This window comes from Lampetra fluviatilis, chromosome 18 (genome assembly GCF_964198595.1).
Source record: "Lampetra fluviatilis chromosome 18, kcLamFluv1.1, whole genome shotgun sequence".
NCBI lineage: Eukaryota > Metazoa > Chordata > Hyperoartia > Petromyzontiformes > Petromyzontidae > Lampetra > Lampetra fluviatilis.
Window position 1 is genome coordinate 4969784 of NC_136292.1, and position 15404 is coordinate 4985187.

Genomic DNA, 15404 nt, shown 5'->3' on the forward strand with positions numbered 1-15404 from the left:
AAGTCCTGGTCACAAAAGCAAAGTTTGTGGGGAATAACAGCCATTTTCTATACTTTTGAGGCATAAGCAATTAAAAAATAACACTTAGTACCCAGGAATAAAAATCGTGTTACATTGTGAATTATTTGCCCGAACGTGACGTCACCCTGAGCACGCGGCACCAGCAGTTACGTCACGTGGCTTCTCACATCATCACACCCAGATTGAGAATCGGAAAATACCACCCAAGTTGTTGTTGGTGGTGGTGATGCTGCTAATCTTATTTTATATTTAAATTCCTGTATTAGCAGTGGTGGCACAAACAAAAACCGAACACGTTCGTCCACACTGTATTATAAACAATAAATAAAAATATCTCTGGCTGCCTTCCTGGTTGGCTGGCTGGCTGGCGTGCGGGTAGGGACGTGGGCAGTGGTGACGTCACCGCGTACATTTGCGTGATGACGTCACCCGCATCCCAGTGCGTCGGTCCGGGTTCGTGCGTGGTGACGTCACGACCCTCCCACCCTCCCCCCCCTCCTTACTGACCATTACAAGCAGGATAAATATATTAATCAGACTCCAGAATATATCCACTGGCTCATCCACCCACCCCGACATGAGCATAACTCCCTTAGAAATTGATATTGCATTGTAAATTGATCAATTCCCAGCCATAAAAAAAATTATTTCATGGTTCCACATCTGCAGCAGCGGTAATCTTTGCCACTGCATCGTTCGTCAAACGACGGCAAAAATAATGCTTTCTTAAACCATGACAATCTGCCCAATTAGTCGAGGGTGGATCGATAGATGCATAAATTCTGAAATAGATCACTTACCCATGAATGCCCCACTTAGTCTAAATAATTTCTGATTGCAATGTTATGCCAATTTTTTGTTTCATACGGTAGAAAGAGTAATCGGAGAATAATGCATACAGGAACTCAAAATCCGCCCTAAGATATGCCTGTAACTACTTGGCTGTACTGCTTCCGACAGATGTCACCCCGGTGCCGTGGATGTGGGTCTAACAACTCCTCCGCCTTTCCACAAAACTTGGCCTCCAAGTACTTCGGTTCCAAGCTACCTCCCAATCCCATAATAATGGAAACTGCCCTGAAATCACACACACAAACGCATTAATAATGAAATACTCTACGCAAGAAAGCCTGAGTTTTCAAAATTCGTTTCCAGGAAGGCCCTGAAAATGTTTTAACATCCAAAGAAAGAAAAAAAAGACCTGAAACAAAATGCATAAGCATGTGCAAACTCTTCTGCGTCGCACAAGACATGGGCATTGTGCTATAGTGCCCTGTCAACATGCAAGTGTTTGTTTAGAGCAAATCCATACATACCCTGTTGAATATTTTACGAGTGATATGAATCCATCAATAATGCAACATGACAAGACCCGGTGCTTTGGTGGCCAGTGCACTGTACACCTGATACACGTGGTAATGAGGCCCATTGACAGTCACACCAGTTTATATCCGTATCATTATCCACCTCAAGAGTTATCAAGCGATCATAAATCAGCCATGATCTACCATTGCTGAGTGAATGCCTGCACAAGCCATCGTCATTTCTCATGGTCTCGGTATGCAACGATCTAGCCGGTTACCACGTGCCAATTTCATTGCGCCCTTCTGTGGCGGAAGTTCCCTTAAGTTGTTCCCCTTCTTTGGCTGTCCATCCCATCGTCAGCCTCGACCACCGGGCAACATCCTCTCTTGCAACGTGTCCTAACCCCAAATCCCACTTGACTAAAATGACCTTGTTTCGGAAACGCTTCTCTGCTGTTAGCCACATATCAATCGGATTTTGAAAGACTTAATGAGTATCAAAGAACACGATAAAAAGGCATGACAGAAAACATTGATACGGTTATCAAAGCTCTTGCACACTGAAGCAAACATAAAAGATTTAATAATATTGAGCGATATTTCCACTAATTTAATTCATTCAGGTCATTATTGTGGGGAGCAGTGGTCAAGTTGGTAGAACATGTGGAGATGCCTTCATTGAGCAGTGGAATGACAGGACAATGGTATTTTTGTAATGTTCATGATGGTGACATAAATTGGTGACCCAAAGTTTTTGCAGCAATATCTTGAATTAAAACGGACTTTAAGTATTGTTGACAAGTCAACAAATGTTATAGGTGTAATGATGAAATAGATATGTATTTTATTTAAATATTAACACCAAACAAAATAAATTGGTAATTCGGACATAAAAGGAAGAAAAAATTAAACCGAGAGATTTAACAGCATTAATCGAATCCATTTTATTTTAAGACTTATTCGGTACATTTTGTCCAACACTAAATCCACACAACCCACTCATAAAATGAGAAAAAAAAAATCCACCAACATTTTTTTTGAGTAAAACAGCAGCTAACAGCATATATTGCAACGGTTGAGCGATATGCGTCATTTCAAGCTATAAAAATTGTACATGTGAACAAGAGCCGGAATTAAGGGGCATGCAATGTGTGTAAAAGCACCAGGCCCCCAACAAGGCTTGAAATGGCTATTTAATGAAATTGTGAGCATATAAGCCATGACCAACCCACATATTAAGAGATGTACAGTAACTTTAGGTGCAAGATCTCCCAATCCTTAATGCCAGAACTAGGAGTTCCAAAATACACTTTGCACAAGGCCCCAAATGCTTAAGATTGGCTCTTCCAAAATACAATGTTGATAAGCCCAATCACATCCTTTTTTTCCTTTTAAGAGTTCCATATATTTGAACATTCACAGCTTTCAACACAACACAATACAAAAAACAAGATTATTTTTGTTACAAATTTCAGGTTCCGGCAAATGGGCAATTAACTGATCAATGTACATATAATTTCACCTGTGGTCGCATTTCTCAACATTGTCCAGATGTCAAAATAAAGCCAACAATATATTTATGCAGTGTAAAACCTAGTGAGCATACATTTATATGTAGCAAAAAAGCCCTTTTGTGAACACAAATTAGCAAAATCAGTGCTTTCACAAACGTACGCATAAAGTAATACACATCACATTTTAACAAATGACAGTTTATATATATATACACAAGGAGTGTAATTTACAGTGCACAAAATAAACATCTAAAAAAAGTAAAAAGTAATGTTGTGCTTTCGTGAAAAGTTACAGGAGCCAAAAAGGCAAGCGAATTGGGTTTTGAATTCTAGAGCTGGGAAACAACTGCAAACGATGCCACCTCTTGTCCAAACTGCAACACTGCCCCATCTCAACTTAACGGCACAACAATTTTTTTTCTTCTTAAAAGGCCAGTGTGGGGTTAAGCAATCGGCATTTGGTTCAGCTGAAAACAGCAGTATTTCAGATGTGTGCATCGTTTGAAAAAAATAAACCAAATTAGGCTCAAGTAAATAACAAAAATGTGCAATACTTATTTTGTTTTCTGATTAATAAAAACCAGAGGCAAGAATGTATATCCAACACAAAATAAAACAATGCTGTGCAAAGCAACAAACTGACAGTTAAACAGCTAGGGCAAATGATATTTCAGTAACAGTAACAATTTGCACAAATGTGTGCCCATATACACACGCACCGACACCTTACATGTGTTTGGCTCAGAAAAGCAAACCATGAACACAAAATTGACCTTTTTTTCTTATTACAAACATGGTGCAGTTGTGCTCTGGCCAAACTTAAAAAAAAACTGGAAAAAACGAACATTACGCTTAATACATATTGAACACTGCTAAGGCAAAGGGACAACATATCCCCGTGTTAACAAAAATAACCCTTAAGACTATAGTGCCATACACCTAAACACATTACACGCTAGCCCGCACTCTGCCCTTGAAATAACTTGGCCAAGACACTTTGATGTGAGTGAAGCTGATGGAGGTACATTTCAAAAGAGTTTATTTTGACACAAAAAAACCTTGAAAGCAACCACTAGCCACTCATTTAGCTTATAATGGTCCACCCTCAAATTAGTAGGTTATTTTGGCAGTAGGTGTTTGCATGCGAAGACAACATTCCACGACGATGTTCCACGATGATGCCTTCGAGTTTGGGCTAACTATGCCACTTTCGTCAAATAGGCAGCTTTATGTCGCTAGGCTCTCTCATACCTCCGCGACTACGCTGAACCGGGTCCCTTCGGTTCTGGTGAACACCGAATCTGACTCGGGCAGCCTCCGTGGGGAGCAGTGCCCCTCTTTAGCAGGTGGGTTTGGAGTAGCCGAAGACGCCCACAGGAAAGTGCTTGACGTGCGTGGACCACTGAGCTGCCAGCTGGAAAAACTTCACATCGTTCCACTCCACTCCGTCAATGGTCACTGTGGATGAAAAGAATCGTGTGAAAATCCTCCGTCAAATGCACCCGTAGCAGTTCTCCGACATGTTTTTAGGTTGCACCGCGTGTTGTTTGGTATTTATGTCTGACGTTCTTTGCTCCACGTGCTGCGAGCTTCTGCAGGAGCCAAACCGAGTTTCTGAAAACCTCCCAGCATGTGGCAATAAATGAAAGATATCGTGCCGAACAATACGCGGTAGATATAGGCCCAATGCACATTGGAAAGATATATTGGACACCTGCAAAAACTTGTGCAAATACAATCTTACAAACAGTAAAATAACATATCTAACCATGACAATGCTTCCTCTGTTTTTTTTTAAATAGCACTGCTGTAATAAAACCCTTGCACATGGCAAAATACCATACGGAAGAATAGAATATAACCCTGTCCACCGTTTATATTTTCTATTGCCAATGTAACGATGCTTAACTACTCAAATCAGAATAAGACCATGATTTTTTAAACATTGGGTGTGTTTTCATGAAACGCATTCCCTTATTCATCTCATGATTAGCACTGTGGCTTGGATAATTTACGATTAAAATCAAATAACCCAACTATATCACTCACATCGAAGAAAACACATTTAATGCGCAGACTTAAATAACCCTTGTATTTGATTCATTCGTGTCCTTAAGCCTGAAAAAAAAAAACATCACGATGACATTTCTGAACGTTAAGAATTAACAAACCTCTAAGCATGGTCTGTTGGTGCTTGGCTGTGCAAATGAGGCGGTTGATCCCTTCCATGACCTGACTCTTGGGCTCAGATTCTTTGTCCTTGGGCTTTTTGGTGAGAAACATCACTGGACAGGCACGTGCGCGGCGGGAGGGGTGGTGATAAATAACACGCATTTACAAGTGGTCACATGGACAAAACAGATGGACCGCAGGCAATTTTTTGTACCGCATCATTGTCAATAAATCCAGTTGTGCATAGAACAGATATTTCTCTTCTGCGAAGCTTATGGGGCAACCCAAAACCGCATCCGCACACACCATGGCAGATGTGGTTATTGACACACAAATGGAACATTTAAAACTTTCCAGTGTTCGAGTGTGGTCACCAAGAACAGACCATGGAACTTTTAACAGCTCAATGCACAATTCACAAATACGAAGGAGGTATCACAGCGATACACTGGGCTACACTCCTGATGCAATTACACTGGCTCCACCATCTGAAGGTAAAATTAGTTGTTGCTCAACATCTACATCAGCCATAGGAAGAAGCACTTTTGTCAAACCATTGCATGCTGAGAGCGTTCTCTTGCCATGGATCATGAGTGTTATTGTAACATCTATTACCATGCTTGTAAAGCCATGGAAAAGGACGCTGGGAGGATAATACAGCACAACAATACATGTTGACTGCACTGCCCTCTGCTGATAACAAAAAAATGTACCACATATATAAAAAACAAGTGTAATCCCCTTCAAGAATATAACACACTTCGGCACTCAAGGGAAGAGTTAAAGCTCAGTGGGGCTCCACAGGAATGGAGAGCGGAAATGCCTTCACAATGCAAGGCGAGGCGGAACTCAAATCCTGGACGTGGTAAGGAAACAAAACTGTGGTGTTAACAATGCACCGGCAATCAGTTCAGGCAACGGTGTTGGTCAGCTCTCCGATGTTATCAGGTTGAATTGCAAATTGTTCCGCGTTCTGCACAACTCGCCAAAAACAAAACTCGGGACAACCTACGCCGGTACTTAAACCAGTGGTTCTTAACTTGGGGGGCACGCACCGCCTTGGGGGTGCGAGATGCCCTTTCTGGGGGCGCGAGACATGCCGTATTTTTTTAGAAGGCAAATAATCGAAACACAAATTAACCACGGGCACGTAAGTACAACTACTTTGTTCCATCAAACCCTATGTATTTATTAACATTATTTTACGATTGATTGCGAACCAAAGGGGTGCAAGGCTGCAGTGAAGGTTAAGAACCACCAATTTAAACGGTGCTGGCCGCTGCACCTCGCTGCGGAGCGACAACCAAGAACGGCGGACAGCTTCGACGTCTCCACAACTCCGTCGCCTGCCTTACCCTTCTTGTTCTTCTCCTGAGTGACGACTGTCATGGACATGGTGGCGGTGGGCAGGCTGTCTCCGCTGGACGGCAAGCGGCTCACGACGAGCGAGCGGAAGTTGCTCTTGAGCGTATTCTTGGCGGCCGGCCCTTCGCGCTTCTCCCCACCGGCCTTGCGCTCGGCAGGCCAGCCGGCAGGAGTCGCCCAGTAGTCCACTTGCAGCCCCATGAGCTCCGTGCCGGGGCTGGATGTATGCGGTCCACTGCCACCGGATGCGCTGAGTTCAGGGAAATAAGGAGAGCGATGGTTAAGCGGTCCGTCAGCCCAAGGATTTGCGCGTGTGCAAGGATTTGTCTGCCGACATTATTAGGTATTTGACGAATTGGTACAATTTGGGGGCCATTAGATTAAATAATTTACATTTCTGTCTTGTTTTTACCAACGTGTTGGTCATGTTTATTGGGCTTTTTTTGGTCTCACTTGTAAAGGGTTTGTTGGCTCAATTAGCCTCAAATTTACATGTACATAAAATCTGTTCATAATCAACGATTTTTGGGTTTAGATCGCGTTATTTATAAATGTGTCGTAACCCTCCACCACCCGACACGGCCAATCAGTAAAAAAAGTGTCACGTTGACAAAAGACAAATAGTTCACTGCTTTAGCCCACCGGTGTGTTGAAGCGTGAAACCACAACATTTACAATTTGAGTACGACGTTTCGCTGGTAATTGCATCCAGCATCATCGGGCAATTCGCCAGAATGGTGAGGCTCTGCTGTGTCTCCCGTTCTTATATAGAGCAGCAGCAGGGTGACGTCATCATTAACTCATCAGGTGCAAAGATTTGAGGGGGGGGGTTATTGTAATTATATACTTGATTAGTAATAAGGCTATTGTTACGATGCGAGTTGTAGATTAGTAATCATTTGGAATGTGTTCTATTGTGATTATGCTACATTAATAATCAGTTAGTGCTTGTTTCCCTTATAAGGAATTGTAATGCATCTTATTTAATAATACGCTTCCAGGCCGCACTAAGCCTGTAGCTGTCTGAGCGATTAAAGTTATTTCTGTTTCTCTCAATCTCAATGGATTCTCTAATTAGTCTTTGCCAGTAGTAACTAGTTTTACACAACACTTCAACGTTGTCAAAATCAATTGAGTGTCCCTGTTGACAAGCATGTTCTGCCACTGCCGACAGTTGTGTTTGCGATAGTTTAATATTTCTCTGGTGTTCTTTTAGTCTTACACTAACGTTACGCCCTGTCTGTCCAATATAGCATCTGCCACATACACAATTAATCCGATATACACCTTCTGTTGATAATTTAGGTAATTCGTCTTTAGTGCACGTTACTAATTGTTGAATTTTGTGTACTGTACCAAATCTTACTGTAATGTTTTGCTTTTGCAAAACACGGGCTAATTTGTCAGTTACTCCTGAGATAAATGGTATTTTTATTGTTTTAATAATCTGATCGCTTTCAGCAGTGTTGCTTTGCGATCGTGATTTGGCATTTAGTGCTCTGTTAATTTGAGCATTATTGTAGCCATTCTGTCTTAGTGCTTCTTTAACATGTTTAATCTCTCTCACTAGACTTTCATCATCTGACACTGTTTTAGCCCGACGTATGAGCGTCTTGATTAGAGAGGATTTCTGAGCTGGGTGATGATGCGATTTCGCATTCAGATAGGCATCAGTGTGCGTTTGCTTTCTGTAAACGCTGTGTGTTATTTTACCATTTAGGCCATGCCCAAGTAAAATATCCAGGAACGGGAGTGTGTTATTCACCTCCATTTCCATGGTGAACTGAATGGCCGGGTTTTGTGCATTGAGATGATTTAGAAAATCGTTAAGTGTATCTTTACCATGTGGCCAGACAACCAAAGTGTCATCCACATATCTAAACCAAAAGGATGGTTTTAATGTGCTCGAGGCTTTAATGTGCTCGAGCACATTAAAACCATCCTTTTGGTTTAGATATGTGGATGACACTTTGGTTGTCTGGCCACATGGTAAAGATACACTTAACGATTTTCTAAATCATCTCAATGCACAAAACCCGGCCATTCAGTTCACCATGGAAATGGAGGTGAATAACACACTCCCGTTCCTGGATATTTTACTTGGGCATGGCCTAAATGGTAAAATAACACACAGCGTTTACAGAAAGCAAACGCACACTGATGCCTATCTGAATGCGAAATCGCATCATCACCCAGCTCAGAAATCCTCTCTAATCAAGACGCTCATACATCGGGCTAAAACAGTGTCAGATGATGAAAGTCTAGTGAGAGAGATTAAACATGTTAAAGAAGCACTAAGACAGAATGGCTACAATAATGCTCAAATTAACAGAGCACTAAATGCCAAATCACGATCGCAAAGCAACACTGCTGAAAGCGATCAGATTATTAAAACAATAAAAATACCATTTATCTCAGGAGTAACTGACAAATTAGCCCGTGTTTTGCAAAAGCAAAACATTACAGTAAGATTTGGTACAGTACACAAAATTCAACAATTAGTAACGTGCACTAAAGACGAATTACCTAAATTATCAACAGAAGGTGTATATCGGATTAATTGTGTATGTGGCAGATGCTATATTGGACAGACAGGGCGTAACGTTAGTGTAAGACTAAAAAAACACCAGAGAAATATTAAACTATCGCAAACACAACTGTCGGCAGTGGCAGAACATGCTTGTCAACAGGGACACTCAATTGATTTTGACAACGTTGAAGTGTTGTGTAAAACTAGTTACTACTGGCAAAGACTAATTAGAGAATCCATTGAGATTGAGAGAAACAGAAATAACTTTAATCGCTCAGACAGCTACAGGCTTAGTGCGGCCTGGAAGCGTATTATTAAATAAGATGCATTACAATTCCTTATAAGGGAAACAAGCACTAACTGATTATTAATGTAGCATAATCACAATAGAACACATTCCAAATGATTACTAATCTACAACTCGCATCGTAACAATAGCCTTATTACTAATCAAGTATATAATTACAATAACCCCCCCCCTCAAATCTTTGCACCTGATGAGTTAATGAGTTAATGATGACGTCACCCTGCTGCTGCTCTATATAAGAACGGGAGACACAGCAGAGCCTCACCATTCTGGCGAATTGCCCGATGATGCTGGATGCAATTACCAGCGAAACGTCGTACTCAAATTGTAAATGTTGTGGTTTCACGCTTCAACACACCGGTGGGCTAAAGCAGTGAACTATTTGTCTTTTGTCAACGTGACACTTTTTTTACTGATTGGCCGTGTCGGGTGGTGGAGGGTTACGACACATTTATAAATAACGCGATCTAAACCCAAAAATCGTTGATTATGAACAATATTGGTCGCGAAAGCCTACGTGTTAAACTACATAAAATCTGCATAACTGATTGTTATATGCACAATTCCATACGTATATTGTGAACATAAACATCGATTTTTCAATCGATGAGCCTGTTTTCACGTCGAAAATATATTTTATGTTTTTATTAGAACTCTGAGATAAAATGAGGAACTGAAAGATAAGCATACAAAATATAAAATAAAGCATAAAGAAAGGGAATTTTTATTGGGCGCATGTATATGATTGGAGGCAGAGAGACGTCAACAATTTTCTTCCATTGAGCACACTGGGATTAAATGTCGAGGGGGGCAACTGATGCAAGTCTACACGAGCGCAGCAGAAGTGCGGCCGTATCGTCGCGCGAGCATCGTACCCCGAGGCAGTCAGTCCACTGGTGACGGACGGGGACGAGGGCGGAGTAGCGACCACCTCTCGCGCTGGCACTCCCTGGCTTGGGCCGAGCGTGGGCCCACTGCCCGCAGAGCCCGTGGAGGGAGGAGTACAGGTGAGGGCCGTGGAACTTGGAGTGGCGAGCATCCCATCGTCCGAATCGCCTGAAATAACATGGCCAAGGATGTAAATGCGACAGCCCGGTGGTGTACAGGGGGCATAAAAGCTTTGCTAATTGTGGTGTTAAGATGGGAAGATGGAAGGGGGGTAGGTGGGGGGTGGTGAAGGGGGTGGGAAATCGACTGTTAAGTTAAGTTGAGAGAGAGGGAGTCGAGTGTTGAGTGGGATGAAGTGGTGGCTTGTTTTTATGCCGAGTGTGGGGAAGAGGCCTTGGCGGAGCAAGTGGGAACTCACTCACTCAGGGAGGAAGAGAAGGGCATGGGAGGGGTGGGCTGGAGGACAGTGGCCTCTTATCTCAAGCACTGAAGCGTTACTTAAGGTTTGCTTTGTGAGTTGAACAAAGGTATTTACCTGATCCGGGCAAAGAGTGTTCCACTATTCCGACAACCACAACCTGTAAACGAATACGTTAGATAAGATTTCTGTTTCTTGTTGACTTAACATATGGCACAGCATCATACAAATACTGACCTTTGATCTTGATAAATGCTCATTATTTAAGAAAAATATGCATGCAAAATAAGTAATAGGTGAATTTCACTTACACTGACAAAGGGAATAAACTTCTGGCAAGAATCTTCATCTGGGCTGTTGGGAAAAAAAAAACCCAATATATTATGCACACATTTTTTGAAGGAAGATAGAAACAAAATCAAACATGTCCTGTCTAGTACAATCTCAGCAATTTCAATCTGAGACAAAAAAAATTCACATCGTGGAATTGGATCAAGTGCAGCTCCGAGACTGCACCCCGTAGAACCAAACCAAAGCATGGCAGCAATACGTATTTGCTACGCATGAGCGACACACGTAATCTAAATAATGCAGGCGACGAGCCTGCTTGATAACGTGCCAGCGTACGGAGAGGCGAGTGCGTGCGGCCGTTACACACCTCTTTTGCTTGTACGTGAGCATGGCCTCGGCAATTGGCAGCTGGTGCGTGACCACAGCTCCACTTACAAACTGCAGGACGCGCGACGCCACGTCCAGCGGCTCTGAAAGGACATACGAGGATTTTACCTTTTTTTTTTTTACAGCACAAACAACACAGCGGAGCGCAGCTTCGTTCATGTACCAGCAGCTTCATTTCTGTACGTCGAGGGCGAACGTAAAGTCCAAACCTGGTGACGATTTTTTTACATTTATTTAGCACGTGCAAAGTACAAGATGGTAATAATAATAATATATAGCCCTTATCAATCCACTGCCAAATAAAGGCCTCCGTACGCCGTGCCAGTCACGAGGATTGTTTGACAATTCTTTAAAGCGGGTGAGTGAAAGGGGGGGGGCTCAGGACCAATAAAGATATCATCAAAGGAGTAGGCGTGAAAACTTGTACTTAAGAACCCCAACCTAAGAAGGGGCCTTTGGAAAAAGAAAATCTTTCCACTGATGCAATGTAAAATATGGGCCAGTGCGATATGAACGAATACCTGTGACGGGAGCCTCGGCGCGACTGAACAATTCCCTCCACGCCGCGTCCATGAAAGCGTTGCCGTATTTGCCATCAATGGTGGCCAGGTACTTCGCAAGTGGGTGGGGAGCTGTTGGTGGACAGGCATGTTTCAGGCGGTTGGGCAAAGAATGCATGCTTTGCATTAAAAAGAAATCGATTAATTTCATGCAATACAAAATAACATGATGAAATAGATCTAATACAGCAAAGACACATTTGTGATAAATATGTATTGAAACATTTATTTGCGGTTGGCCATGTACGGTGCGAAAGAAATTCAACATACATAGATACAAATATAAAAGTTGGTAGAGGATCTAGGTAGGTTACCAACTTCAACTCGCTGACAAAAACATCACAACTAAAGGCCATGGGCAGACAGCTTGAGCAATAATAGCCAGAGCCTTTGTATTTTAACTTAAGGTTGACATGCTGATCACTGTTGCCCATCCACTGCTGGATGAGGCCCTCCCCACATCTGTGGATCATTAAGGCCACTTGACGGTACTTCTCCATACCAGTCAGTGTGGGTTGGCGAAGGCAGGTGTACAGTACAACAATGCATTTTGATGTACTTGCCCTCTGCTTCTGCCCACCACATAGCCGAGGAGGCCCGATGACAAACCGTTTGTGCGCGGTGGTCAACCGTTCAAAGTACTACGCACGCTCAAATGTGATCGGCTTCTGAGATCTGGGAGCATTCTGGGTAATTTGGTCGTAGGAAAGGTAATGGATATCTATTCCAGGATACTCTATATGTTTGGGCACAATGGTTGTTTCCAAGCTGGCTTAGCGACAGACCGAGCGGGATGAGCAGGAAGCGGAGGTAGCCGAGCCAGTCGGGCGTCTTGTTTGACAGCTGTTCCACAAAGTGCCGTAACACATAACTCAGGTAGCTCTGCCCGCCCGCCACTGCCAGTCGGATCGGGTGAGGCGTCTGTGCGTTCGTGTTACAACTGTCATGGAGATGAACGGAGAGACACAAACACAACACAAGTTTCAAATGTGTTTTTTTTTGTTACCTTGAAATTTTATATACGTTTTATAAATACACCGTATTTATTAAAACATGGTGGTTTGGCGAAGCGATAAATCCCTCAGAGTGATAGGACGGTGGTCGGGGATCAGCTTAAACTGCTTTCATAAAGGTGTTTTTCTCTTTTGAATGCGATTATTTTAACCGTTGGGAATCACATGAACGTAAGATTTTGTTTCCTGCACTTAACACATTTTAAAAGACGATGAATTGCCTTGCAAGCACCCTTGTTTTGCATGCAACAATTGACTTCTGCTCCTGTGCAAGGAAATACAATCTGGATATAAAACTATTTAAACCAAAATCAATTCCTGGTCCTGCAAATAACACGCCTGCAACAACTAACAGATATATATAGATTGTCCGCCTGAGATTAAATAACACTATTTTTTTTTTAATAAACACTGCATTTCTTTGTTATGGGTACATCAAAGACAAAATGAAACTCAAAGCACTAACATAAAACAATCTGCTTCTCATACATCAAATGAAAATGCCTCTTGGAATGAGGATACCAACTATGCCAAAGCAAGCACAAATTCGGGTTGGCAAAGAGAAAGTTAATATTCATTTGAAAACATTTATTTTCCAACCCACCTTCCTCCCTTTAATGCATGCAGACAGTATATATCTATGGGTGCACAGTAGAAGCATGCGCTTAAGAGTATTTGGCTGCTGGAAATTTCCACGTGATAAGCCACATCGTCGTGCTCACATTTGTGGTCAGGTCGTTTCTGAAAAAAGCTATATAGCTCAGTGGGCCTTACCTGCCAAAATAAAAATAAAATGCTTAATATCTTAAATTAAATGCCTCATATATGGTCCACAAATACTTCGAGATATGCCTTGCATGATGCAAGTAGCCGTACTTCACAAATGTTTTTTCGCTTAACGTTGCCAAATATATTTTTTGGCAGCAACCGATAGACATGTGAAGCAAACATTCACGTTTTTTTTAATACCACCAGGACTCCTCGAGGGCACGCATAAAATAACACTCATTAATACTCAAGTCCAAATACACAAGCAGTCACAGCGGAGAGCCACTGAGCGTGATGTTTATCCTTGAGTTAATCCTTGGATTCATGATAACCGTTTGATGAATATACAAAGAGACACACGGATAAGTGGACACGTTAAAGAAATTGAATGAAGTTGCTTACAAGCGCTGCACGCGAGAGACGATGTTGCTGAAGGCGGCTTGCACATCAGCAGAGGAGCAGGTGCAGACCACAGGCTGCCCCCTCTCCTGCAGGCACTCTGCCACATACTGCTCTCACACAAAACGAAGACAAAGATCCCCCGTATAGCCTTCAGTTGACTGTTGGGGCAAGCGCTGTTAGCGAGCACCTATGAAGGTTGGGACGGCACACGTGGGGGTGGGGTGGCCAGCACCACGCCCGGGCCCGCCTATGTCTCCCGAATGGCGATGTTTACACACCGCACCAGGTACTCATTTATGGACGAGGCCCAGGACCGGTTCAGATAATCGTCACTATTGTTGACCACGCGTGGGAATCTAAGCCGGGTCACCGGGTTTGTAGCGCAGCACGCTAACCGCTACACAATCGCAGCTCTCTCACACACACACAGGCATGCCAGACACCTCCAATAATGTTTATTGCTCACCAGAGGTTGGACATGCACTGTTAGCAAAGGTTTTTTTTACTCGTTAGTAGTATTATAAAAGCAAACCATCCAAACGTTGTGGAAGCGCCATGTCCACACGCCTTTGTCTCCCTAATGCTGATGCTGATTTACCACGATAATCATGGGAGTTGTCTGACCACACTTTACCACACTAATCAGTGCTGATATGTGAATGGGTTGGGTGGGTTCAGAAATGGCTTAGACATCACGAGCCACTGATTTTAGTTGAGGCCAGGTTCGTAGCAATGTGGACAATCCACCTACACATTTACAGGGTATTTATTTTCTCCTAAGCAAATTTCACTTGATAAGTCACATGTTTATTACTGTCACGTTTTATTTTTTCAGATAGCTTGGAAAATTGAGCAAATCGAGTTGGGACGATTAGCATATTTAGGATGCTTAAGTGCATGCCGTACAAGAGGAGCTCAACAGAAGCAGATGCTAAATGCACTCAATTATGACTGTGTACTGCATTTATAATTTTACTGTGCCATGAAATTGCAGAGGCTTTCTAGATTACAGATAGATACAGCTGCTGCTGCCGAGCCGAGGTGTAATATTTAGCATACTGGTCTTGTTAGTCAGAGGTCGCCAGTTTGATTCGATCTCAAGAGCCACTGTAAGGCCCATTCATAGGTCGCATATTGTGGGGTAAAGCGTGGCGAGTACATGCCACCACTTTTCAAGATGTCTGTCCATTGCGGACGAGTAGGTCAAAAATACCCTTTTCTAGAGGGTCTTGCGACAGCTTCCTCTAGTGGAGGCCTTTCCGTCAGGAATGGCGTGAGCAAGCAATTGTCGGGCTGCATCTTTACAACGTTTAACAATAAAAAACCAAGGAAACTATAAGAATAGGCTTTACCCTTTCTGGCAATAAAGCAGGTGTTAAGAAGTTCAAACAACAAATAGATACCTATTGCAAGGCATCAAGTCTGCATTAACTACACGTACTTGAGGCAAAACATGCAAACAAA

At 42.6% G+C, this 15404-nt stretch overlaps 1 protein-coding gene across 3 annotated transcripts in view; it reads right to left on the reverse strand.

Annotated features, from left to right (window-relative positions):
* Nucleotides 1-2268: 2268 nt before the first annotated feature.
* The window catches only part of LOC144937121 (phosphofurin acidic cluster sorting protein 2-like), a 44972-nt gene continuing 31836 nt past the window's right edge, over nucleotides 2269-15404 (reverse strand). For 2 of the 3 annotated variants that reach the window (XM_078864408.1, XM_078864407.1), the window contains exons 16-25: nucleotides 13941-14047; nucleotides 12543-12697; nucleotides 11719-11829; nucleotides 11178-11280; nucleotides 10831-10873; nucleotides 10637-10679; nucleotides 10089-10269; nucleotides 6367-6626; nucleotides 5011-5124; nucleotides 2269-4297 (exon numbers count right to left, since the gene is read on the reverse strand). In XM_078864408.1, the coding sequence (XP_078720534.1) occupies nucleotides 4179-4297; nucleotides 5011-5124; nucleotides 6367-6626; nucleotides 10089-10269; nucleotides 10637-10679; nucleotides 10831-10873; nucleotides 11178-11280; nucleotides 11719-11829; nucleotides 12543-12697; nucleotides 13941-14047 (1236 nt within the window). In that variant the 3' untranslated portion in view covers nucleotides 2269-4178. The remainder of the gene's footprint in view (nucleotides 4298-5010; nucleotides 5125-6366; nucleotides 6627-10088; nucleotides 10270-10636; nucleotides 10680-10830; nucleotides 10874-11177; nucleotides 11281-11718; nucleotides 11830-12542; nucleotides 12698-13940; nucleotides 14048-15404) is intronic. The other variant, XM_078864409.1, reaches the window with a different exon arrangement.